The sequence below is a fragment of the Macaca nemestrina genome, chromosome 1, assembly GCF_043159975.1.
Source record: "Macaca nemestrina isolate mMacNem1 chromosome 1, mMacNem.hap1, whole genome shotgun sequence".
In the NCBI taxonomy this organism is placed as follows: domain Eukaryota; kingdom Metazoa; phylum Chordata; class Mammalia; order Primates; family Cercopithecidae; genus Macaca; species Macaca nemestrina.
In genome coordinates, this window is record NC_092125.1 from 207,837,664 (window position 1) to 207,865,656 (window position 27,993).

Below are 27,993 nucleotides of genomic sequence, written 5' to 3' on the forward strand. Positions count from 1 at the left end.
GTGAGAGAAGACATCCAGATACTGACATTTGAGCGTTCCCAAGTGAAAAGGGTAGCCTAAGTCTGATCCTACACTGAAGTCCAACAGGTAACCACCATGAACCCACAGCTTTCATCCAGCTTTTAAATGCTTCCTTTTTATTTTTTTGGAGTCTCACTCTCATCACCAAGGCTGGAGTGCGGTGGCGCGATCTCAGCTCACTGCAATCTCCACCTCCCGGGTTCAAGCGATTCTCCTGCCTCAGTCTCCCGAGTAGCTGGGATTACAGACACCCACCACCAAGCCCAGCCAATTTTTGCATTTTTAGTAAAGACAGGATTTCGCCATGTTGGCCAGGCTGGTCTCAAATTCCTGACCTCAGGTGATCCGCCCACCTTGGCTTCCCAAAGTGCTGGGATTACAGGCGTGAGCCACCGCACCCAGCCTGCTTCCTTCTTAAATACGAATATCCGTCTATTCAATGATCACCAAGCCTCTAACATGAAAGACACCAAAAACAGAAAAAAGGACCTTAAGGAAACAAGAAATATTATAAACAGATATAAACATCCAAAACAATTACAATCAATGTTGTTGGGGAGATACTGTTCCCATGAAACAAAAACAGATGTCTAAAATTCATTGAAGAAAAAAAGTGCAGGAAAAGCATACTATTCAGAAATACAGCTGTCCCTTGGCATACATGGGGGACTGGTTCCAGGACCACCTGTGTATATCAAAATCTGCTCATACTTGAGTCCCATAGTTGGTCCTGTAGAAACCGCATATATGTCGGCCCTCCATACACTCTGGTTTTGCATCTCTTGAATATGTGATTTTTTATCTGCGTTTGGTTGAAAAAAAAATACACGTACAAGTGGAACTGTGCAGCTTAAATGTATTGTTCCAAGGTCAACTATATATATCCTCTTTCGAGGAGAGCTCTAGATAGATATAACTGTGGGGTTGTGCTGGGGTACAGAACTACTAATCTTTTTTTTTTTTTTTTTTTTTTTTTTTTTCAGACAGTGTCTTGCTGTTACCCAGACTGCAGTGTAACTGTGAGATCATGGCTTACTGCAGCCTTGACCTTTTGGGCTCCAGTGATTCTCCCACCTCAGCCTCCTGAATAGCTGGGACTACAGGTGGCACCACCACACCTGGCTAATTTTAAAAAAATTTTTTGTAGCTTTCGCCACTCGGCAGACACTCAACCCAGCCACTTCCAGGTCCCTGCCATCCTGCTCCTTCCCTTCCTGGGAACCAGCCCAGTTCCGAGCCGCCCACCGAGCCTCCGGGAATGCCTGACTATAAGCTGGCTTTAATCTTGACAGCCATGCCGCAGCCAGAGACTTCTGCTACTTTGAAATGTATGATACAAGCCCTGATGAACAGAGGAGCAATAGTGAGGGACTTGGAAAACCTGGGCGAATGAGCACTTCCTTATAAGATCTCTGTCAACAGCACAGCAGAGGCGGGTATTTCTTGGTGAATTTTTATGCACCAACCACAACTGTTGAAAGCATGATGGAGCACTTGTCTAGAGATGCAGATGTGATTAGACAGAGTATTGTGAAACATCCCAGGAACTAAAAGAATATGAAGAGATTGTCCTAGTCTCACTTGATGAAAAACTATATTCCACGAAGCAGCAGCAGTGAGGGCCAGATGCAGTGGCTCACATCTGTAATCCCAGCACTTTGGGAGGCCAAGGTGGGTGAATCACCTGAGGCCAGGAGTTCAAGACCAGCCTGGCCAACAATAGTGAAACCCTGTCTCTATTAAAAGTACAAAATTTAGCCCAGCGTGGTGGCATGAGCCTATCATCCCAGCTACTTGGGAGGCTAAGTCACAAGAATGACTTGAGCCAGAGAGGTGGAAATTGAAGTGAGAAGATTCACTAGACTTTAGCCTTATATAGAATTCCTTCACATTTGAGCAGCATGGATAAGAAAGAATAGTTTGCAAGCCTGGCCTTTATTTAAGAGTGTGTTGCAGGTGCTGTTTGATTTTTCTAAAGTATTTTTAGCCCATACACCCCTTTGCTGCAAGAAGTAGGGAACTGCTCACTGACAAGCTTCTCTAACATCTCTGGCACCAGTGGATCATTCTTGATTTTGTTTTCATTAGTGTCATTTCTTTGTCAGCGAGGACTTTTCCCCTTCCAACAGTCACACCCTCCGCCCCCCGCCTTTTTTTTTGAGACAGAATCTCACTCACTCTGTTGCCCAGACTGGAGAGCAGTGGTGTGATCTTGGCTCACTGCAACATCTACCTCCCGGGTTCAAGCGACTCTCTTGTCCCAGCCTCCTAAGTAGCTGAGGTTACAGGCACCCACTACCACATCCAGCGTTTTTTTTTTTGTTTTTTTTTTTTTTTTGAGACGCAGTCTTGCTCTGTCGCCAGGCTGGAAGTACAGTGGCGTGATCTTGGGTCACTGCAACCTCCGCCTCCCGGGTTCAAGCGATTCTCCTGCCTCAGCCTCCCAAGTAGCTGGGACTATAGGCGTATGCCACCACACCCAGCTAATTTTTTGTATTTTTAGTAGAGATGGGGTTTCACTATGTTGGCCAGGATGGTCTCAATCTCCTGACCTTGCGCCTTGTGATCTGCCCACCTCAGCCTCCCAAAGTGTTGGGATTACAGGTGTGAGCCATCGTGCCCGGCCACTGTTGTATGGTTTTTTTTTTTTTTTTTTTAGTAGAGACATGGTTTCACCATGTTGGCCAGACTAGTCTCAAACTCCTGACCTCAAGTGATTCACATGCCTTGGCCTCCCAATATGCTGGGATTACAGGTGTGAGCCACCGTGTCCGGCCAGCAAAAACAAAACTTGTAATACCACCTGGGATTGTAAACTAGTCATTCAGACTGCATAACCACGTAGAAATAAAAATTGAAGAGCAATGTATTATATGGGCAAATTTTGCTCTGAGTAATAAACCTGATTTTAGGGGAAAAAAAAATTTTTTTTTTTTTTTTTTAAGAGAAGGAGTCTCACTATGTTGTCCAGACTTGTCCTTTTTTTTTTTTGGAGACAGAGTCTCGCTCTATCACCCAGGCTGGAGTGCCGTGGCCGGATCTCAGCTCACTGAAAGCTCTGCCTCCCAGGTTTACACCATTCTCCTGCGTCAGCCTCCCGAGTAGCTGGGACCACAGGTGCCCGCCACCTTGCCCGGCTAATTTTTTGTATTTTTAGTAGAGATGGGGTTTCACCGTGTTAGCCAGGATAGTCTTGATCTCCTGACCTCGTGATCTGCCCGTCTCGGCCTCCCAAAGTGCTGGGATTACAGGCTTGAGCCAACGCGCCTGGCCTCAGACTTGTCTTAACTCCTGAGCTCAAGCAATCCTCTTGCCACAGTCTCCCAAAGTGCTGGAATTATAGGTATGAGCCACTGAGTCTGGCCAGAACTATTAAATTTTTTATTTTTTCATTTGTTTTTAGAACTACTAATTTTATTATAAATCTACTGGTATTTAATTACTTAACTTAGATATATAAATTATTATTTTTAAACTCACTAACTCAACTTTATTTTATTTTTTTGAGACGGAGTTTTGCTCTTGCTGTCCAGGCTGGGGTGCAATGGAGCAATCTCGGCTCACTGCAACCTCTGCCTCCGGGGTTAAATTGATTCTCCTGCTTCAGCCTCCTGAGTAGCTGGGATTATAGGCATGTGCCACCACGCCCAGCTAATTTTGTATTTTTAGTAGAGACGGGTTTCTCCATGTTCATCAGGCTGGTCTCGAACTCCCAACCTCAGATGATCTGCCCATCTAAGCCTCCCAAAGTGCAGGGATTACAAGCATAAGCCACAGTGCCCAGCCTAACTCAACTTTAAATTTTCTTTTTTTTTTTTTTTTTGAGACGGAGTCTCGCTGTGTCTCCCAGGCTGGAGTGCAGTGGCGTGATCTCGGCTCACTGCAAGCTCCGCCCCCTAGGTTCACGCCATTCTCCCGACTCAGCCTCCCAAGTAGCTGGGACTACAGGCGCCTGCTACCACGCCCGGCTAATTTTTTTTTGTATTTTTAGTAGAGACGGGGTTTCACCGTGTTAGCCAGGATAGTCTCGATCTCCTGACCTCGTGATCCACCCGCCTCGGCCTCCCAAAGTGCTGGGATTACAGGCTTGAGCCACCGCGCCCGGCCAAATTTTCTCTTTTAACAAACCCTCTTAAGTCCTTCCAGTACCAATAACATCAGCATCACCTGGGAGCTTGTCAGAAATGCAGAATCCAGTTGGGTGCAGTGGATCACATCTGTAATCCCAGCACTTTGGGAGGCTGAGGTAGGTGGATCACCTGAGGTCAGGAGTTCAGGACTGGCCTGGCCAACATGGTGAAACCTCATCTCCACTAAAATTACAAAAATTAGCTGGGTGTGGTAGCAGGCGCCTATAATCCCAACTACTTGGGAGGCTGAAACAGGAGAATTGCTTGAACCCAGGAGGCTGAGGTTGCAGTGAGTTGAGATTGCACCACTGCATTCCAGCCCGGGTGCCAGAGTGAAACTCCATGTCAAAAAAAAAAAAAAAATGCAGGATCTCAGGCCCCCTCCTAGAACTACTGAATCTGATGTACATTTTTAACAAGATCCCCAAGTGATTCTGAAACACTGAAGTTTGAGAAGTATTGCTCTAGTTGTTTTAAGTGGTCCAGAACTTAACATTACTAAACTGGTTCCCCAAAAACACATGCTTTAAAGCAAGCCATGAATTAGGAGATAACAACAAAACCAAAGAACTTTAAACCTAAGGCAATTTTAAGAGTACTGGCAAACAAACAAACAAACAAACAAACAAAAAAAACACCCAAACTAGCTGTGCACATGGAATTTTTTTTTTTCCCCCTGAGTCTTGCTCTGTTACCCAGGCTGGAGTGCAACAGCGTGATGGCGTGATCCTGATTCACTGCAACCTCCACCTCCTGGGTTCAAGCTATTCTCCTGCTTCAGCCTCCTGAGTAGCTGAGATTACAGGCGCTAGCCACCACACTCGGCTAATTTTTGTATTTTTAGTAGAGATGAGGTTTCGCCATGTTCGCCAGGCTGGTCTCGAACACCCAACCTCAAGTGATCCACCCATTTTGGCCTCCCAAAGTGCTGGGATTACAGGTGTAAGCCACCATCCCTGGCGCACATGGAATTTTTCTCTACTTTTTAGGAAGGGTGAGAAACCAGACTGAATGATATAAATACACCACAGGTATTTAAATATCTTGCAACAGTGCCATCTGGTGTGAGTACTCAAGTTGGTTTTCTACCCAGACCAGCTGGTGGTACACTGCACAGCACAACCTGGGACAGTGAGGGATCATACAACTTTCCCTGACTGTTGTGGTTTTGTGGAGATGAAGCAAAAATGAGGGAGGGAGGAGAGTTCCATATCTAGCAAAAAGGAGATCTGTGATGATTCTGTGTGAGAAATCCGTGGAGGATCTCACCCAACTGTCTCCTCTTAGTTCAGGAATGGGGGCCAGAAACAGCTTAGGCTTTAGAGTAGACAGCTGACTGCCAATTCCTTTGTGAATTAGGGCTATCAGCTATTCAGCTCACCCTTTCTTCCTGTTTCTTCACTTCCTCAGAATGCTTCTGCAACGCCACTTTGAGCGACTCTCTGATGAGCTGGACTTCAACTTCAGAAGCAGAGAGTTTCTTTTCAAGGTCAATCTTTTCTCTGCTCAAGGCTTCTGTCTTCTGTGCAAACTGTGCACGTAAGAAAGTGTTTTCTCGCTGCAATTCCTGCCAGAAAGATTCTCAATATGTAACTGTTCTCTACCCTTATAGTCTCATGTACTTTATTTATTCCCAGCATACTTCATGGTCAAATATCATTTTTCTCCAATAATTTCTTTAAGAAGTGGTTCTCAACTGGGTCTTAGGGTTAACAGCATCAGCCTTACCTATTGCTGTAATTTGTTAGCAATGTGCAATGCAATTTCTTAAGCCTAACTCCTAGGCCCACCAAATCAGAAACTATAGGGATGGGTCCCAATAATCTGTGTTTTAACAAGCGCTCCAGGGATTCTGATGCACACTCACATTTGAGAATCACTGCCTTAGGCCGGGCGCGGTGGCTCAAGCCTGTAATCCCAGCACTTTGGGAGGCCGAGGCGGGTGGATCACGAGGTCAGGAGATCGAGACCATCCTGGCGAACACGGTGAAACCCCGTCTCTACTAAAAAAATACAAAAAACTAGCCGGGTGAGTTGGCGGGCGCCTGTAATCCCAGCTACTCGGGAGGCTGAGGCAGGAGAATGGCGTAAACCCGGGAGGCGGAGATTGCAGTGAGCTGAGATCCGGCCACTGCACTCCAGCCTGGGCAACAGCGCGAGACTCCGTCTCAAAAAAAAAAAGAAAAAAAAAGAATCACTGCCTTAAAGCACCTAAGCCACTGTATACTGGAAGGAACCCAAGACAAGACATCAAAAGACCTGGGCTTAAAGCCTGGCTTCCCTCCACTCATTCTCTACGTGATCTCAGGCAAGGTCTTCCTCTTTCTCGGGCTTCAATTCTTTCATCAGTAAATTTGAAGAATTAACTAGATTTTATTTAAGGCACTTCCCACTGTTAACATTCTGATTCTATGAGACAGGATACTGCCTTAATTAGGTAGCAAAGCCAGTGCTATAACCTGTCAAATATCCAACATTCAAATGCCCAAACTGCAGAAGCTTGGTCAACAAAGCAGGCTTCTTTTCAAGCTCTCAACCCCCACAACCACTGATCTCAGTGAGAATATTATCTTCTTTAGCTGCTCCTAGATATGGAGGATAAAAATGAGAATGGCCAGGTGCAATGGCTCACGCTTGTAATCCCAGCACTTTGGGAGGTTTAGGTAGGCGGATCACGAGGTCAGGATTTCGAGACCAGCCTGGCCAATATGGCGAAACCCCATCTCTACTAAAAACATAAAAATTAGCCAGGCATGGTGGCAGGCGCCTGTAATCCTAGCTACTTGGGAGGCTGAGGCAGGAGAATCGCTTGAACCAGGAAGACGGAGGTTGCAGTGAGCCGAGATTGTGCCACTGCACTCCAGCCTGGGTGACAGAGCAGGGAGGAAAAAAGAAAAGAAAGAATGGCTCTAAATCCCGCATTACGTTTGCCTCTCTCTCCTTTTGGCCAGGGCTAGAAGATTAAGACTTCTCATAACATCACTCAACTCTAGGACTTTACTATCTACCTTTCTCCCAAGTATGTCTTGACACCCAGGCATCTGGACTTTCACCTGGTTCTTAGCCTTTTCTGCCACCACTAGGGCATGATAAAGGGTGCTTTATAATTAGTATGTTTACTCTTTGAGGGCAGGGACACTTACATCACTTGATCTCTTTTGTATCTCCTGGATACCTAATGGTGCCAAGCATAGGGAAGACACTGAGTTATGACAAACAGAATGCCATCTTGACTGCCAATACTTACCTGTAGCCTCAGCAAGCAGACATCACCAAATGGGGCAGGGCGGCCCAAGAGGGCACTGTGGACTTGCAGTTCGCTCTCTCGCACTTTCTGCTCCAGCTGAGAGATGTGTTTCCTCTGCCTGCACAAGCCGGTAGAATCGGGTCAAGGTCCTGATGCTAACCCCTCGCAATATAAGCCCCTACTAAGTATAATCCCTATTATGTAAGCAAGATCTTAGATTCTGGATATCACTATTTTCTGAAGGAAGAACAACAAATGAGAAAGATAACTGAGGGGAAATGAGGAAAAGATCAGAGGCAATGAACTGGCTACCCCCTTCAGGCATTCCCTAGAGCCCTAAAGAAATACATAACTGGCCTATTACACTAGCTATATATACGACTAGGCTGCTTATCAAACTGCCTCCACCGTGAGGCAAGACATGGGCCTAAACAGAGGAGGAATGTTTTGCCCTTGGGAAGACTCCATTAGGTGTCTTCAGTGGGGCCTGGGAGAGTAGTCTGGCTCTGTGGTACCCCTTGCCCTCTTACTTATCAATGAGAAGCTCTTTTTCCTTCAGAAGGTGTTCATTACTGTTCAAGATGCTGATCCACTGTGCTGGCTCTAAGATGGGCAGTGAAGGAGCAAAAGCAGCAGGATGGTGGCAGATGGCTCCGTTCTGAAGCTGAAAGGCAAGTAGGCCCAGATGAGCTTGATCTTGACCCACACATGCCTGAAAACACCTGAGCAGTAATCAGCTGGGTCTGTAGTCAAGGCCCAACTTGGCTCAGCCTGATGAGGCCCAATGTTTATGAAATAATTTTAGCTCTGAGGCATGACTGGAAAGAACCTGCCAGGAAGGCTTCTGCCAACTGAACACTCCCTGTTCAAAAAGGCTCTAGTTTCTAAGAAAAGGTCAGTTATCTTTTATTATCTAGCAACAGAGGCAAACCAGGAGCTAGGATGTCCTCACCAACCAAGGAAGGAGAATATGTCTGCTCCCTTCCTTCCCACTCTTCAGCAGCATAAGGATTTTTTAAAAGAAAATATGCTGGGCGTGGTGGCTCACGCCTGTAATCCCAGCACTTTGGGAGGCCAAGGCGGGCAGACTCCCTGAGCTCAGGAGTTCTAAACCAGCCTGGGCAACAGGGTGAAACCCTGCCTCCACTAAAAAATACAAAAAATTAGCCGGCGGTGACGGCATGCGCCTGTGGTTCTCAGCTACTCAGGAGGCTGAGGCAGGAAAATTGCTTGAATCTGGGAGGTGGAGGTTGCAGTGAGCCGAAATCATGCCACCGGGAGACAGAGCAAGACTCTGTCTCCGGAAAAAAAACACATACACACACAAAAAAAGAAAAGAAAAGAAAAAAGAAAATACAGGCCAGGTGCAGTAGCTCACCCCCCACCCCCCAGCACTTTGGGAGGCCGAGGCGGACAGATCACAAGGTCAGGAGTTCGAGACCAGGCTGGCCAGCATGGTGAAACTCTGTTTCTACTAAAAATACAGAAACCACCCAGGTGTGGTGGCACGCACCTGTAGTTTCAGCTACTCAGGAGGTTGAGGCAGGATAATCACTTGACCCCCCTGGGAGGTGGAGGTTGCAGTGAGCCGAGATCACGCCACTGCACTCCAGCCTCCAGCACTCGAGACTCCATCTCAAAAAAAAAAAAGAAAAAAGAAAATACGAAAGTGATAGAACACAGGGGCTCAAAGAAGGTTTTCATATTTATTTATTTATTTATTGAGACAGAGTCTCACTGTCATCCACGCTGGAGTGCAATGGAGTGGTCTTGGCTCACTGAAACCTCCACCTCCCAAGTTCAAGCAATTCTCCCGCCTCAGCCTCCCGAGTAGTTGGGACTATAGGCACATGCCACCACACCTGGCTAATTTTTACATTTTTAGTAGAGGCAGGGTTTCACTCTGCTGGCCAGGTTGGTCTCGAACTCCTGCCCGCCTTGGCCCAAAGTGCTGGGATTAAAGGCATGAGTCACTGCACCTGGCCTCAAAGATGGTTTTTAAACCCTAGCTCTACCAATCACCAGCTCTATGACCCTGGACAGATTATGTAGTCTAAGAACCTGGTAAGTTTCTACATCTACCTCGTTAGTACACTATGAAGATTAAATAAAATTCTGTAGCCTAGTGACTCGTATAAATACCTTTTAAATTTTCCTTTGTAACCTTTTGCTATTTTGGAGACCCTAGCTGGTGCTTAATTTGACCACCAAACAGATTCAATGGCCAACAGCTCACAAGCCTGTATTTCCTGTCTACAAACATCTTCCTTCTTTTTACAGCTATTTTCTTTAAAGCCAAAATTCAAAGGACAAAAGCTATTATAATTCTAAGAACGTACAGAACCTAGAAAACCAAGGAAAGATGGACCTCTACCTGCATTTGCTCCATCTGTAAACGGATCAATTCCAGCTGCTGCCGACAAGTGCTGAGTTCACAAGATTGCTCTCGGGGATGCCAAGTGTCAGGACTCGGCTGCCACACCTGAGAGGGCAGAGGCTTGGAGAGCCCGGGAGCAGGCTGGAGTCCCAAAGGGAGGACCCCACTGCTATTAGAATGTGGCCCATTCCGCTCAAACACTGCCCCGCTGCCCGGTGCCTTCTTGGCCTCAGGCAACACTTTGTACAACTCCTTGCTTGTGCTGGTTCTTGGGTTGTGGAAGCGGACTCGGTGGTGAGGATCTGAATAAAGTGTCTCCATCATTGCCGACTGATTGAGGGTACAGTCCATGCTAGGAATATCAAACTTCCTTGCCTCTTCTTGTCTTTCATGGCCCACTGCTGGAAACCAGGACTGCTCAATTCCATTTTCTCCAGGAGCACCAGAGAGATACACGAGATCTCTAGATAGGCCCGGAGAAAGTTTCATTGCACCGAGGTCTCCATTTCTTGTCATTCCCACACTTTCAGCCAACCCTGACAAAGGGAGTTTGGAGGAAGAGGGTCCAACAGGTGTAGAATTTGGCTTGGCAGGAGAGGTCCCTAAAGTAGAAGGCATCACATGGGCTGTTGGAATGGTTACATGGCTTTTGATGGGCTGGAAAGGAGGACTGCTACTTGAGCTGCAAAAATCTGCGGAGAGAATAGTCTTCCATAAGTAAAAATTGAAGCAGCAAGCTTTCTTGAGTTTGAATGCTATGCCAGAAACTCTCTGCCTGTCCTGAGACCAAGCAGAGAGAGCACCGTCATCAAAAGTATCAGGCAGAAAGACACGGCAACCAAACTGGGAGATGTATTTGCCAGGATCTCAAATGCCATTCACAAGGTAAACCAACAAAAGGCAATAATGGCTTCACTTTTAACTTAGTCCTTTGTACTGGAATAAAAAAAATCTTGTCCGTCAGACAAAGCTGAAAACTGAACTTTAAAAAAAGTTACTTACTTAAGGAAAATGAGTTAGGTCCTACTCTTCTGGAAGCTGGACAACTCTCAGCTATAATCAAATCTAATAAAAATATCCTTTCCAAGAGTCGCCAGAATCTTCTGCGACCTCCAAAAGCTCCCCCAGGAAGGTGAGCAACGAGTCCAAACTATCTGAAGAACGAAGCGAACTAGACAGTCTTGCTCAGTATGCAGGGCATGGAGTATGGCATCTGAGGCAGGATTCTGTTCTCTCTCCCATACCCCAGACCTGACTGCCTGGATATGTGAAGTTATTCTTAGTAACTCTCAGGTTTCACTCTAGCACAGTGAGCACTCTCAATTGGGTACACACTGAAATCCTCTATTTTATATTTTGCCTTTCACTTGGCCCCTTGTGTGTACCCAACTGTGGTTTTGTTTTTTTTTTAACTTTTTCTTCAGACTGAATTCATGTTTCCTATGGCTCCTGCATGGTCTTGGGAGACAACCCTTGATTAGCCCTACTGCAGAAGGTTCACATTTCTACCTATTTCCAACTTTCAAGTACTACTCTGAGGGGGACTACTCCAAGCAAACAATAAAGGAAGAATATGAGGTAACATACTTATTGCTTTCAGCAGGCAGAAAACTAAATAAGGAAACAAGGAATACTAATTTCTTTTCTTTTCAACTATATTCAGTACTTGTTCCCAAATCAAGCATATCTACGATGGAGAAGAGCGACTACCAACTTGTTTCTCTTTTTTTTCTCCCCACCAACCAACACAGAGCACACGCAGATAACAACAAATACCACAATTGTTCCCAGAATTACGTGAGTATAAGATCAGCTACTATCTTCTCATTAAACAACCTTTTTTTTTATTTTGAGATGGGGTCTCACTCTGTCATCCAGGCTGGAGCACAGTGGCGTGATCACAGTTCACTGAAGCCTCAACCTCCCCCGGCTCAGGTGTCCCACCTCAGTTTTTTTATTTTTAGTAGAGATGGGGTTTCGCCATGTTGCCCAGACTGGTCTTGAACTCATGGGCTCAAGCGATCCACCCACCTTAGCCTCCCAAAGTGCTAGGATTATAGGTGTGAGCCACCATGCCCGGCCTTAAGCAACTCTTTAAAAATATGGGCAAGCCACCTCACACCTGTCAGAATGGCTATTATCAAAAAGATGAGGCTGGACGCACTTTGGGAGGCTGAGGAGGGGGGATCTTGAGGTCAGGAAATCGAAACTATCCTGGCTAACACGGTGAAACCCCATCTCTACTAAAAATACAAAACATTAGCTGGGCGTGGTGGCACGCGCCTGTGGTCCCAGTTATTCCAGAGGCTGAGGCAGGAGAATCACTTGAATCCGGGAGGTGGAGGTTGCAATGAGCCGGGATGGCACCACTGCACTCCAGCCAGGGCGACAGAGCGAGATTCCATCTCAAAAAAAAAAAAAAAAAAAAGAGATGAAAGACAAGTTTGGAGAGGATGTAGAGAAAAGGGAACTCTGGTACACAGTTGGTGGGAATGTAACAACACAGTCATTGTGGAAAACAATGGAGTACGTAGGTCCCTCAAAAAAACCAAAAAACTAAAAATAGTTACCATATGATTCAGCAATCCACTTCTGGGTATATATCCAAAGAATATGAAATTAGTATGTCAAAGAGATATATACAATCCCATGTTTACTGAGTAATTATTCACAATAGCCAAGTTATAGAATCAACTGATGAACAGATAAGGAAAATGCAGTATATAGACACAATGGAATACCAGCCTTATAAAAGATGTAATTTATGTCACTTGCAACAACATGGATGAACCTGGAGGACACTAAGAGAAATAAGCCAGGCACAAAATGACAAATACTGCACGTTCTTATTTGTATGTGGAAGCTAAAAAAACCTCAACACATAGAAACAGAGAATAATTGTGGTTACTAGAAGCTCGGGAGCAGGAGGAATCGAGAGATGCTAAGCAAAGGGTAAAACATTTCAGTTAGACGGGAGGAATAAATACTTTAAAAAAAGATGTGCAAGCCTTATAGTATATGCATAGTATCTAATTTCCTATGCTCAAGATGATTTTGGGGATACATAAAAGGCCACACTAAAAACACACACACACACATAACAAAACAAAAACCTGAATAAGTTCTGACAACATGCATTAGTCTCTCAGGACACCAAAAAAGAAATTTCTCAGTTAAAGGACCCAGTTTCTGACGTCTCACAACTTAAATATAGGACTAGTACACAAAGTTAAGGCAGACTGGTAGTGATAAAGACTTCAAAGACTAGTAAGCAATACAATTTTTTCATTTTTTTTTTTTGAGACAGAGTTTCGCCCGTTGCCCAGGCTGGAGTGCAATGGCACGATCTCGGCCCACTTCAACCTCCGCCTCCTAGGTTCAAGCGATTCTCCTGCCTCAGCCTCCTGAGTAGCTGGGATTAAAGGCATGCTCCACCACACCTGGCTAATTTTGTATTTTCAGTAGAGACAGGGCTTCTCCATGCTGGTCAGGCTGGTCTTGAACTCCCAACCTCAGGTGATCCACCCGCCTCAGCCTCCCAAAGTGCTGGGATTACAGGCGTGAGCCACTTCGCCTGGCCCAATTTTTTCTTTTTTGAGACGGGGTCTCACCCACTCTGTCGTCCAGGCTGGAGTGCAGTGGCACAATCTTGGCTCACCACAACCTCTGCCTCCCGGGTTCAAGCGACTCTTCTGCCTCAGCCTCCTGAGTAGCTGGGATTACAGGAACCCACCAACATGCCTGGCTAATTTTTGTATTTTAGTAGATGGGGTTTCACCATGTTGGCCAGGCTGGTCTTGAACTCCTAACCTCAAGTGATCCACCTGTCTCAGCCTTCCAAAGTGCTGGAATTACAGGGATGAGCCACTGTGCTTAACCATAAGCAATGTTTTAAATTCTCCATAAAAGCACATAGTATCAGTTCTTATCAAGGGTTGCTGCTCCCATAGTGTAATTACAAAACAGAAGACTGTGAGGTTGTAGCACATGAGGGGTTGCTACCATGAACTCTGCAATACCTCCTTCCATTCTCCATCCATAGCACCACTCTCTCTAGATTCACCAAATTCAGTTCTGAGTCCACACCCTCTGCTATGGTTTGAAAGTGTCTGTCCCCTAAAAGTTCATGTGTTAGAAACTTAATTGCCAATGTAACAGTATTAAGAGGTGGGGGTCTCTAAGAGGTGACTGGGTCATGAGGGTAGAAGCTTCATAATAGATTAGCAGAAGTGAGTTAGTTCTCAAAGCAGTGGGTTGTTATAAAAGCAAGCTTGGGGCCAGGCAAGGTGGCTCATGCCTGTAATCCCAGCACTTTGGGAGGCTGAGGCGGGCGGATCACCTGAGGTCAGGAGTTTGAGACCAGTCTGATCAACATGGAGAAACCCCATCTCTACTAAAAATACAAAATTAGCTGGGTGTGGTGACACATGCCTGGAATCTCAGCTTCTTGGGAGGCTGAGGCAGGAGAATTGCTTGAACCCGGGAGGCAGAGGTTGCAGTGAGCCAAGATCCTACCATTGCCCTCCAGCCTGGGCAACAAGAGCTAAACTCCATCTCAAAAAAAAAAAAAAAGCAAGCTTGGGTTTGGCACGGTGGCTTACGCCTGTAATCCTAGCACTTTGGGAGGCAGAGGCAAGCGGATCATTTGAGGTCAGGAGTTCAAGACCAGCCTGGCTAACATGGTGAAACACCATCTCTACTAAAAATACAAAAATTAGCTGGGCGTGATGGCGGGTGCCTGTAATCCCAGCTACTCAGGAGGCTGAGGCAGGAGAATCATTTGAACCTGGGAGGCGGAAGCTGCAGTGAGCCAAGACCCCGCCACTGCACTCCAGCCTGAGTGACAGAAATAAGACTCTACCTCAAAAAGAAAAAAAGGCAAGCTTGGCTCACTCTTGTGGTCTCTGCTTTCCACCATGTTGTGATACAGTACAAAAGCCTTCGCCAGATGCTGCCACTATGCCTTTGGACTTCCCACTCTCCAGAATCATGGGCAAAATAAACATCTTTTCTGTATAAGTTACACTGTCTCAGGTATTCTCTTATAGTAACAGAAAACAGACTAAGATAACCCCAAAATAATGTCAAAACCAAAGCCAAGAAGAAAAGTACCAACTGACCTAGAAGAACATGGCTTTCCTAATTTTTTATAGATGATAAATGGACATCTTAGAAAATTAAGGTGAGGTCCTTGTCCACATTTTTAACTTATCTATTGGGTTTATCTATTTATATTAAGGAAACTGCCTGATTCAGACTAACTGTGCTATAAAATATAAAGTTACACCAGCAGTCCCCAACCTTTTTGGTACCAGGGAATGGTTTTGTGGAACACAATTTTTCCACAGATGATGGTGGGCGGGATGGTTTCAGGATCAAACTGTTCCACCTCAGATCATCAGGTATTAGATTCTCGTAAGGACTGAGCAACCTAGATCCCTCACATGCACAGTTCACAATAGGGTTTGTTCTTCTATGAGAATCTAATGTCACCACTGATCTGACAGAAGGCGCAGGCTGAGGCAGTAACGCTTGCTCACCTGCTGCTCACCTCCAGCCGTGTGGCCTGGTTCCTAATATGCATGGACTGGTACTGGTTCACGGGCCAAAAGTTGGAGACCTCTGAGTTACACGGTAAGTCTGGTTTGTGGTTTAGAATTTTTCTTTTTTTTTTTGAGACGGAGTCTTGCTCTGTCACCCAGGCTGGAGTGCAATGGTGTGATCTCGGCTCACTGCAAGCTCCGCCTCCTGGGTTCATGCCGTTCTCCTGCCTCAGCCTCCAGAGAAGCTGCGACTACAGGTGCCCACCACCACACCCGGCTAATTTTTTTTTTGTATTTTTAGTAGAGATGGGGTTTCACCACATTAGCCAGGATGGTCTTGATCTCCTGACCTCATGATCCACCCGCCTCGGCCTCCCAAAGTGCCGGGATTACAGGCGTGAGCCACTGCGCCCGGCCAGAATATTTTGAAATGAAATAGCAACACTCATTTTCAAAGGGACCTCTATCTTCTACGATTTTCAAAGGCATTCAAAATTTAGTGTATGGGAACCAGGCAGGTGATGCACTTCTGTAGGCCCAGCTACTCAGTAGTCTAACTCAGGAGGATTACTTGAGCCCTCTCGAATTTATGGCTATAGTACACTATGATAGTACCTGTGAACAATCATTGCACTCCAGTGTAGGCAACATAGCAAGACCCATATCTTTAAAAAATACAGTGCATGGGATATGTGATTTTTATTTACAGAAATCTACAGTTCCCCAAAACATTGGGGTTTTGCCATTTTAAGAATACAGTTCTAAATCTCTCCTCTACTTAACCACATTTTCTGCCCCCTCCCCACCCTAAAAAACAACTCATTTTTTTAGCAACCTTCCTTGCACAGTAAGGGTAGATTCAGCTATTACCAAATCTCAGTCACTTCAGTCTACACCTGAAGTGATTCAGTAGCCTGAATTACGCCAGTGACTATTTCAGTCTTTTGCAAAGAGCTGAAAGCATTCTGAACTCTTCAGTACCCACCTCTACTCTGTCCCTCTAGAATCTTCCAAGGTAAAACACCTTAGTGAAGGGTGGAATCAAAAGCATGCCTATTCAACTTAAAGATGCAACAATGAACTATACTGTATACCAGTCACAGGGGTTCTTGTCAACTAGACTGCAAGCTAGATTCATGAAAAAAATGTCTAAGAGTTAAGATTAGAGGCCAAGAGCGTGGCTCACGCCTATAATCCCAGCGCTTTGAGAAGCCAAGGTGGGTGGATCAGCTGAGGTCAGGAGTTCAAGACCAGTCTGGCCAACATGGTGAAACCCCATCTTTACTAAAAATATAAAAATTAGCCGGGTGTGGTGGCACGTGCCTGTAATCCCAACTACTCAGGAGGCTGAGGCAGAAGAATCGCTTGAACCCAAGAGGTGGAGGTTGCAGTGAGCCAAGATCACGCCACTGCACACCAGCCTGGGTGACAGAGTGACACTCCATCTCAAAACAAACACACAAAAAGAGTTAAGATTACGATCATGGTATTTAACAAACACAGCAGTTTAAAAAAACATCTAGGGCCGGGTGTGGTGGCTCACGCCTGTAATCCCAGCACTTTGGGAGGCCGAGGCAGGTGGATCACGAGGTCAAGAGTTCAAGACCAGACTGGCCAACATGGTGAAACCCCCGTCTCTACGAAAAATACAAACATTAGCCAGGCGTGGTGGCGCACCTGTAATTGCAGCTACTCGGGAGGCTGAGGCAGGAAAATCGCTTGATCCCAGGAGGCAGAGGTTACGGTGACTGAGATTGTGCCACTGCACTCCAGCCTGGGCGACAGAGTGACTGTCTCGGAAAACTAGTAATAATAATACAAAAAATTAAAAAAAAAAAAAAACTTCTAGACCATTATCTTTGGTCCCTATCTCAAGAGGACTATTACAATTTTAAAAGAATGCACTAGAAATACAAATATGTTCCCAAAAGAATAAAAAAGAGAGTCACACATAAAATCTGTGTAGCAGTGTAACTGAATTAAATACAGCTGGTTATTTCAACGGGAAAAATCTAGACTATTGATTTTAAAAATATCTATTATTTAATAAAAATAAAAAGGTCCCATGACTGCACATGCAGACAAAACCTTAACAAGTGAAAATTAAATTAACAGTAAGACTTTTGATTACACAATTGATAGACTATTACACAGTCAGAAGACCAGAATCTGATAACCAGCTGTATGTTAGGCAAGTTACTTAACTCCTTGGGAATTTTTGTTATTCACCAATCAAAATGAGCAGAGGTGATTTTTGAAGTCCTGTGTACCTCAAAATCTGATTCAATTCTACTCAGTATTTACTGAGCACAGTCCCCACTATACATATAGTTGTCAAACTATTAAAATTAATGCTAAGGGCTGGGTGCAGTGGCTCACACCTATAATCCCAGCACTTTGGAAGGCCAGGGCAGGAGGACTGCTTGAGCCCAGAACTTCAAGAACCAGCCTGGGCAAGATGGTGAGAACCCGTTTCCACAAAACAAAACAAACAAACAAAACTGGCTGAGTGTGATGGTACATGCCTGTAGTCCCAGCTACTCAGAAGGTTTAGGTGGAAAGATCGCTTAAGCCCAGGAGTTCAAGGCTGCAATGAGCTTATGATCACGTCATTGCACTCCAGCCTGGGTGACAAAAAGAGACCCTATCTCTATAAAACAAACAAACAAAAACTAAAATTAATGCTAGATGTCTAGGAACCAGTAATAGTAGATGTGGTCCCCACTACCCCCTCTTTTATTTGGAGACAAGATCTCACTATGTTGCCCAGACTGTACTCAACTCCTGGGCTCAAGTGATTTTCCCACCTCAGCCTTGGGAGCAGCTGGGACTACAGGTACAGACCACTGTCCCTGGCTTTTTTTTTCTTTTCATTTTTAAATTTACTCCTCTCAGCTCATACCTATTTAAGAAAAACAAAAACCAAAAACCTTTATTGAAATACAATTTGTATGATATATGAATCACACAATTTGTATAATTGAAATACAATTCATATATCATACAATTTGCTCACTTGAGGTGTACGATTCAATGGGTTTTAGTATATCAATGGAGTTGTGTAATCACTACAATCAATCTTACAACATTTTCATCACTCCAAAAAGAAAACTTCTTACCCTTTGGCAGTCATGCTATGTTTCCACCAGCCTCTGAAGCCCTAGAAAACCATTAATCTACTTTGTGTTTCTGTACGTTTACCTATTCTGCACTTTAGGCATTAGATTCTCATAAGGAGCATGCAATCTAGATCCCTCAAATGCATAGTTCACAATAGCATTCGTGCTCCTATGAGAATTTAGTCCCACCACTGATTTGACAGGAGATGGAGCTCAGGCGGTAATGCTCAACCTGCTGCTCACCTCCTGCTGTGTTGTTCCTAACAGGCCAGACTAGTACTGGTCCTAGGCCCAGGGGTTGGGGACCCCTGATATAGATGGAATCATGCAATATACAGCCTTTTGTGTCTGGCTTTTTTTTTTACTTCATATATAATGGTTATTTCATTTTATTTTCATTTTCTTTTTCTTACCGGTGCTCTACACATTCAGAAAAACTTCTCTAGTAACATACTACAGAAATGATCCCTGAAAATATAGTCTATGTTATTATTATTATTATTTTTTGAGACAGAGTCTCACTCTGTTGCCCAGGCTGGAGTGCAATGGCACAATCTCAGCTCACTACAACCTCCGCCTCCCCGGTTCAAGTGATTCTCCTGTCTCAGCCCCCCAAATAGATTACAGACACACATAACCATGCCCAGCTAATTTTTTGTATTTTAGTAGAGATGGGGTTTCACTGTGTTGCCCAGGCTGGTCTTGAACTCCTGAGCTCAGGCAATCCACCCACCTTGGCCTCCCAAAGTGCCAGGATTACAGACATCAACTGCCATGCCTGGCCATTATATGTTTTTAAGGTAGCACACATGCCAGTATTTCATTTCTTTTTATTGCTGAATAATATTCTACTGTATTATATGGATATTTTATTCATTCATTCATCAGTTGTGGGTTTTGGATTGTTTCTACTTTTGACTATCATGAATAATGCTGCTACCAACATTTATGTATAAGTCCATACAAAAACTTGTGTATTCATTTCTCCTATATATCTAGGAGCAGAACTATCAGGTCAGGAATAACTCTATGTTTAACCTTTATTTCCCTAAAGGAATAAAAAACAGAGTCATACACACAACCTGTGTAACAAGGTGATTGAACTTACTTTTTTTTTTTTTTTTTTGAGATGGGGTCTCACTATGTTGCCCAGGCTAGTCTCCAAACTCCTGGACTCAAGTGATCCTCCTGCCTCAGCCTCCCAAGTAGTTGGGATTATTATCATCTTTTGGAGTATAGCCATCCTAGTGGCTGTGGAGTAGATGTTTTAAAATTACAACACATGATTATTGAAGTGACTAGTTTTGTGACTTTAAGAAACTCATTCAATCACTTTGAAATTCAGCCTTGTCATCCGTAAAATGGAAATAAGACATATTATAGGGTTCTTAAGGGCTTTAGTGAAATAATATAGAAAAAATTTATAGTATCTATCACAAAGCATACAATCAACAGTAGTTAATTATTATCATTAGGTTCTCTGCCTTCTAGAACTCACCAATCTAAATGGAAAAACAAAATGCCCTCATAAAGTATTAACTGGCAATACTTAAGTGCAAAAACAAGTGGCAGAGATAATAAAGACACAAGAATGTAAGGAGAATGATATGACTAATGAGTGTAAGGGATAGGAAAAGCCTGTGGGATATTTGCTGGATCTTGAATAGTAAGATCAGCATAGCTAGGAAAGGCAAGAGGAGGCAGGCATCGCACACATGGGCCCAGATTAAAGAAGGAAAAAAAGAGCCCGGGTATCAGAAACCCAAAACCAGCTGGGTATGGTGGCTCTAGCCTGTAATCCCTGCACTCAGCACTTTGGGAGGCTGAGGCAATAGGATTGTTTCAGGCAAATAGTTTGAACAATATAGCAAGACCTCAATTCTACAAAAAATAAAAAATAAATTAAAATAAATAAATAAATAAAAAACATAGCTGGGTGTAGTGGCACCATGCTGGTAGTCCCTGCTACTCAGGAGCCTAGGAGTTTAAGGCTGCAGTGAGCATGATGGCACTACTGCACTCTAGCCTTGGTGACAGAGCGAGACCATCTCAAAAAATTAGTAGAAACAAAACAAAAAACAGGACTGTACATTCAGACCTGGTGACAGCAGGAAATATGTTTGAGTGGGTGGCATAGGGACGATCACAGAACTGAAGGCTCTGAATTTCATCTCCCAAGCAACAGGAGTTATTGAAGATTTACAGGAAACTATGAAATTAGGCTTTTAGCAAAAATAATCTGGCAGCAGAGGGAAAGACTTGAGGTCAATTAACCTATTAGAAAGTTGTTTCAAAGGCTAGGCACAGGGGCTCATGCCTGTAATCTCAACACTTTGGGAGGCTGGGGCAGATGGTTCTCTTGAGTCTGGGAGTCCAGACCAGCCTGGGCAACACGGCGAAACCCCATCTCTATAAAAACACACAAAAAATTAGTGAAGCATGGTGGTGCATACCTGCAGTCTCAGCTACCCAGGAGGCTGAGGTGGGGAGGATCACCTCAGCCTGGGAGGCTGCAGTGAGCCATGATCACGCCAGTGCACTCCAATCTGGGTGACAGAGTGAGATCCCGTCCTCCCGTCCCCCAACAAAGTTGTTTCAGATAAGATAAAAAATGGAAATTTAGATAAAGGGACCAGATGTGAGAAGCACAGGGAAAGAAGACAGACTCCTTGAACGGACCGACATTATGAACATTCTGGAAATAACACAATCTGGAAATGCCAATATACCCAAAATGAAATCTGAAAATGACAATACATATTGGTAATCAAATAATTAATACAGACTTACCCTCTGCAATATCTGAGCATGATGTACCAATGGCTGTGTCCCCACTGTCGGCTACACTTGAACAGCGGCTGAAGCGGCTCCGAAAGGGCTCCGAGATAACTGGGGTCTGCCATTCAGTCCCCAGGGAACTGCCCTTCTGAATCACATTGGAACCTGAAACAAGAGGCATTTCCCACCTTTACTGTGAACGAGCTGATGTAACCCCATTAGATCGTTTTTTTTACAAAATCACATAAACCATGAGAGAATAGCAGCAATCTACCCCTTTCTCTCTTCTGTGCCTATTTCAGCTGCTCCGACCTAGTTTTTTTTTTTTTTTGGAGACGGAGTCTGCTCTGTTGCCCAGGCTAAAGTGCAGTGGTGTGCAACTCACGGCAACCTCCGCTTCCTGGGTTCAAGCAATTCTCTGCCTCAGCCTCCCGAGTAGCTGGGATTACAAGTGCCTGCCACCACGCCCAGTTAATTTTTGTATTTTTAGTAGAGACGGGGTTTTACCATCTTGGCCAGGCTGGTCTTGAACTCCTGACCTCATAATTCACCCTCTCGGCCTCCCAAAGTGCTGGGATTACAGGTGTGAGCCAGCGGGCCCAGCCTGAGCTAGTTAATTTTAAGTGGAAATAATATGAGAAGTGAGAATATTCAAAGATGGTAATAAGTAAGACCCACCAAGAATCCAGGAGTACTGGAACAGAAAACAATCATATTTAATAGCAGTGGCCATTTATTGAAACCTGTAAAGACACAGCACCTTACAAACATAATCTTGCCTACCTACTTACTGAAAAGTATTACCACCCCTATTTTACAGAGGGGAGGGCTGATATTTGAACCCAGTTCTTTCTGATTCCAAAACCCACATTCTTTCCTCTTACAGTTTCTCAATGGTGCTTTTGGCATTCTGGGGATGACCATTCTTCAATGTGTAGTCTATACATTACAGAATGGTTTAGCATCCCTGGTTCCCACTCACTAAATGCCAGCAGCAACCCTCAACCAAGCAACAAGCAGTCCAGTTCCCAGTTGAAAATCATTGCTTCGAGGTTGCAGTGAGCCAAGATCGCGCCATTGCACTCCAGCCTAGGCAACAAGAGCAAAACTCCGTTCCCCTCATCCCCCCAAAAAAGAAAAGAATATCATTGTGTCACTGAACCAGGGTACCCTCAATAGGTGAATCCTATGGAGATCAAGGTGAGTTTTGAAAGTCAATCTGAAGAGCCTAGGGTTTTATCTTGAGAGCTATGTGAAGAAATCACCAAAACTGCTGAGCAGGTTAAGACAAAAAGACCGGTGAGATTGATTTGATTTAAAATATGCTGTTTGAGGGGAGGTAGGTAGGAAGTGTTCAATAAATACTTGATTCACTAACATTCTAGCAAAGACTTAAATTTATTTTTTAAAAACCACTATAATTTTCCTAAGGTGTATCTGGTAATCCATGTAAACAAATAAACAAAAAAACTAATGGCAGCTACTTATCCTCCATTTAACCTAAAGTGTGACAGATGACATCAGAAAATACGGTTCTACAGACTCTCTGATCTAGTGGAAGGCAAATGATATTTAGACACAAATTACTTTATTCCTTTCTTCCAAGTTTAGTGCTTCTCCCATTTTTTTAACCTATTTTCTTCCACTTTTGCTCCTTTTTTGCTACCCTTACCTTGGCTTTCTACTGAAGGCAACCTGACTTTCCCCAAATACTTCTATTCTTTGGATCACGGTGACTGCCTCATTTGAAAGAATCTTTATATACTCAATAATCTGTAATTGTTATAGAAGACACAGGCAACAGTCAGAGTTTCTGAGCAGCATGAGATTAGCCAATGCTACTATACTAAGTTGGTGTAATTCTAACCCAAAGCAAAGAAATCTGACCTTCTGGTGAGTCTACACAGCTTTCTCTCTCTAGTCAGTGTAAAATTTGCCAGTCTTTTTGAAACAGTTAAGATTGAGGGCCTCTATTACCACCTTCCTGACTTCCTACTGGAAACTGCTCCGTTACTACTACTAATCTTCCACTCTTCATCGTTACCATTTTTCCATCCACTTACTCCATACTCTAACTCCAAAGAGTTACTTGTTAAAAACATATTTTGGTATATTTATAGAGGTTTAACACTTATTTCAAAATTGAAGTTTAAATGCTGAAGTTGGCTGGGTACCGTGGTCATGCCTGTAATCCTGGCACTTTGGGAGGCCAGGGCGAGCAGATTACCTGAGCTCAGGAGTTGGAGACCAGCCTGGGCACATGGTGAAACCCCGTATCTACTAAAATACAAAAAAATTAGCCAGGCGTGGTGGTGCATGCCTGTAATCCCAGCTACTTGGAAGGTTGAGGCACAAGAATCACTTAAACCCAGGAGACGGAGGTTGCAGTGAGCTGAGATTATGCCACTGCACTCCAGCCTGGGCCACAGAGCAAGATTCTGTCTCCAAAAAAAAAAAAGCTGAAATTTTTTGTGTTATAGTGCATGTCCTATCAGTAGCATCCTTATCAATTATTAAGACCTTTATTAATCTGAATGAGATACTACTGAAGAGAGAAAAAAACCATCAGAAAGCTTTGTTAGGAAAGGGAATGTTCCAAAAACTTCCATTATATACATAATTGTCATAGAAACTGTACAAATCTCAGAGAATGTGCAAGCACATAAGCAGGTATTTAAAAAATATTTGCTGAGGCCGGGCACAGTGGCTCATGCCTGTAATCCCAGCACTTTGGAAGGTTGAGGCAGGCGGATCATAAGGTCAGGAAATTGAGACCACCTGGCTAACATGGTGATAACCCATCTCTACTAAAAAATACAAAAAATAAGATGGGTGTGGTGGCGTGCGCCTGTAGTCCCAGCTACGTGGGAGGCTGAGGCAGGAGAATGGCATGAACCCGGGAGGCAGAACTTGCAGTGAGCCGAGATCGTGCCACTGCACTCCAGTCAGGGTGACAGAGCGAGATTCCGTCTCAAAAAAAAAAAAAAAAAGCTGAATGAATCTTGAATTGATTCAACCAATGCTTATAATGGTGCCTACTATATGCAAGGCAGCATGCCTAAGAGAATACACCAAACATTTACTGAATATCTATGCTGAGGAAGGCACTGTGAGATTTTTAAGTTAAATAAAACATACCCTAAGTTGAATTAAATGTGCCCTCTTCTTTACCAATACCCCAGAATTCAACAAGTCATTTTTCTAAAATACTACTTATTTGAAATATGTATTATCTACTTAACATGCCTGCACAGTGTATACATATATTTACGTGTTTAATATACAGTCAGCTCTCCGTATCCGTGGTTTCTTTTTTTTCCTATTTTTTTGAGACACAGTCTCGCTCTGTTGCCCAGGCTGGAGTGCAGTGGCCCGATCTCAGCTCGCCTCAACCTCCGCTTCCCAGGTTCAAGTGAATCTCCTGCCTCAGCCTCCCAAGTAGGTGGGATTACAGGCACGTGCCACTGCACCCTACTAATTTTTGTATTTTTAGTAGACACGGGGTTTCACCATGTTGGCCAGGCTGGTCTCGAACTCCTGACCTCAGGTGATCCACCCGCCTTGGGCTCCCAAAGTGCTGGAATTATAGGTGTGAGCCACAGCGCCCGGCCATATTCATGGTTTCTACGAGTGTGAATTCAACCAATTTTTTTTTAATGGCATCTTACTAAATGTGCATAGACTTGTTTTTCTTCTTATTCCCCAAACAATACAGTATAACTATTTACATAGCATTTACATTGCATTGGGCATTACAAGTAATCTAGAGACGGTTTAAGGTAAACAGTAGGATATACATAGGTTATATGCAAATACCACACCATTTTATATCAGAGACTCGAGTTATCTGTGGATTTTGGTATCTGCAGGAGTTCTTGGAACCAATCTGCCATGGATACTTAAGGACTATAGACATTTAATATATTTACTGAAGTTTAAAAATCTTGTTAATCCACTCTAAAGTTAAATTTCTGAGTTTCTAGTAACAACACAACAGAATCTGTTGGCATCCAAGCAGAATTTCAATCTTTGTGGGCTAGCAGATGACTGACCCACCCGGAGGACAAAGACAACATAGAACACAGTAATTTATGCTGTGTTTTTCTGATTTCAAATGGAACTATGTTCCAAAGTCATTCTGTTCCAATCCTTTATGTGTCGTCCTCTCCCAACCACGTGGTCCTGTTGAAAGCCATGTAGGACAAGAGATAAATAATTGTTCCCTCAGAGACCTGTTTTTATATTCTATGAAGCTGCATGTTATTTTTGTTCTTTTAGCACCAGCATTTCAGTGAATGCTTGTTTGTTCAATATTTACCTTAAGGAATATGAAAAAACAGAACAAAGGTCAGAATCTAACCCAGAAAACTTTTGACTACTCACTTGGTGAAGTGATGTGAGAGATCCCCTCAGTTGGATATTTCTCCTGCATGGCCATCACAGTTATCTGAGCCAACTGTAGAATGAAGGAATAACCAGTCAGTTCTCTGCAGTATCTTTGATTCCCTGCAAGTTGGTTCCCATTCAACTGAAACTGTCAAAACCATATAGAATATTCAAGTATTTGGCCAGGCACAGTGGCTCACGCCTGTAATCCCAGCACTTTGGGAGGCCAAGGCGGGCCGATCACCTGAGGTCAGGAGTTCAAGACCAGCCTGACCAACATGGTGAAACCCCATCTCAACTAAAAACACAAAAATTGGCCAGGCGTGGTGGCACACATCTGTAATCCCAGCTATTGGGAGGTTGAGGCAGGAGGATTGCTTGAACCCAGGAGGCAGAGGTTTCAGTGAGCCAAGATCACACCACTGCACTCCAGCCTGGGCAACTGAGCAAGACTCCATCTCAAGAAAATAAAAAAGAATATTCAAGTATTCTAAATGTTTTACTCCTAAGGATATTTAGGAGTAAATATGTTTTTATGTATTTTACTTCTAAGGATATTTTTAAAGACAAAGTAAATCCCAATACTCCACTCTACTTATCTCTTCCTAAATCCAGTATAGAAAACCTAGAACCAGAGATTACCAATGCAGACTCCATATGGTCCTAGAACCCCTCTGATTTTTACAAAATTTAAAAATATTACTTTTAATTAACAAACTTTACCATGAATCTTCTCAGCCATGGGGACGGACATGATGACAGGATGAGGTGGATAAAGAACTAAAGAACTAAACCAACAGTGAAGTATTACAGCCTCAATTATGATTAACATAAAACAAATTCCTCAATTCTTCCAGTAATTAAAGTCGGTCATACGCTGTATAAAGATGGAAAGAACTCTTGATCATAAGTAGAACCGCAATCCTGAGCTAGGAACATGAAGCTCTCGTCCCATGTTCTCACTCCTTAAAATACTTACATTTACAGTACACTGGGGTAGGTGCCGAGAATTCAGCAGAAGCAGATTTGAAGTCGAAACAAATACACTTGAACCCACTAAACATTAAGTTACCAATTTATTAACCACGTAACCTTGGGCAAATTTCTTAGTATCTCTGTTCCTCAGTTTATTCATATAAAAAGGAGGATAACGACACAACCTAATTCATGTTAATTCATTTATAATTAACTTACAACAGTGCCTGACACATACTAAGTGCTGTTATTACTTGGCAATTTACATCAGCAAAAGTGGCACTGTACACCCATGGAAGATCAAGGAGTATAAATTCAGAAACTCTAAATTTATAAAAGCCCCAAAAGAGTTTGGGACAATTCAGCCAGGCTCAGTGGCTCACGCCTGTAATCCCAGCACTTTGGGAGGCCGAGGCAGGCAGACCACCTGAGGTCAGGAGTTCGAGACCAGCCTGGCCAACATGGTGAAACCTCGTCTCTACTAAAAATACAAAAAATAGCCGAGCGTGGTGGCAGGTGCCTGTAATCCCAGCTACTCGGGAGGCTGAGGCAGGAGAATCGCTTGGACCTGGGAGGCGGAGGTTGCAGTGAGCCTAGACCAGCCAAGATTGCACCATTGCACTCCAGCCTGGATGACAGAGCAAGACTCTCTCACCAAAAAAAAAAAAAAAAAAAAAAAAAAAAGAAAAGAGTTTGGGACAACTCACAGAACATAACTCTCAGAGGTGAAAATCACTCTGTAGAAAAAAGAAGACCATATGGTACTATTTCTCTAACGTACTTTAGTGACCTCTATAGTATTCTCTTAGTAACAACAACCCAAACCCTTATTAATCCACTGCATTTACAACAGACAAAGGGTATCATCCTCAGAATCCCAGTTCTTCACATACTGGGTGAGGGAAGCTTTGTTCAGTAATAAAAGCTTTAGTTTATGGCAAGTATGATTCTGTGAGTTAGATGATGATATAGAAGGATTAGATTACCTCCTTACTAGTGATTTCCTTTCTTGTCAATATCAAAATCCTTTTATTCACTCCTTTCTTTAAAGGATGACAAAACGGTAGGTCCACTGGATTCTAAGACGTTTCTAAATTCAGACAAGTTGAAAATATGGTGACAGAAGAACTCCCAGTTACCCTATGACTCAGCAATTCCACACTGAAGTATATACCCAAGAGAAATGAAAACATAGGTTTACACAAAAGCTTCAATAAGAATGTTCATAGCAGCATTATTTACAATAGCCAAAAAGTGGAAACAACACAAATGTCCATCAGCAATGAATGGATACATAAAACGTGGTATATCCAAAAACCAGAATATTACTCAGCAATAAAAGGAAATACTGATACATGTGACAACATGGATGAACACTGAAGACATGCACAGTCAAAGAAGTCAAACAAAAGGCTTG

General features: G+C 43.6%; 1 protein-coding gene and 2 pseudogenes across 9 annotated transcripts in view; 1 reads left to right on the top strand and 2 right to left on the bottom strand.

The window, feature by feature from the left end:
• The window catches only part of LOC105494501 (centrosomal protein 85), a 50,879-nt gene that overhangs the window by 12,954 nt on the left and 9,932 nt on the right, over positions 1-27,993 (bottom strand). For 6 of the 9 annotated variants that reach the window (XM_071098060.1, XM_071098071.1, XM_071098059.1 and 3 more), the window contains exons 2-7: positions 25,599-25,671; positions 21,228-21,380; positions 9,773-10,467; positions 7,929-8,062; positions 7,399-7,516; positions 5,533-5,718 (exon numbers count right to left, since the gene is read on the bottom strand). In XM_071098060.1, the coding sequence (XP_070954161.1) occupies positions 5,533-5,718; positions 7,399-7,516; positions 7,929-8,062; positions 9,773-10,467; positions 21,228-21,380; positions 25,599-25,653 (1,341 nt within the window). In that variant the 5' untranslated portion in view covers positions 25,654-25,671. Of the gene's footprint in view, positions 1-5,532; positions 5,719-7,398; positions 7,517-7,928; positions 8,063-9,772; positions 10,468-10,777; positions 10,990-21,227; positions 21,381-25,598; positions 25,672-27,562; positions 27,667-27,993 lie in introns of those variants that run through there. The other 3 variants (XM_071098063.1, XM_071098072.1, XM_071098073.1) reach the window with 3 other exon arrangements.
• On the top strand, positions 1,008-1,910 carry LOC105494500 (small ribosomal subunit protein bS6m pseudogene; annotated as a pseudogene).
• On the bottom strand, positions 18,833-18,921 carry LOC112429041 (small nucleolar RNA U3; annotated as a pseudogene).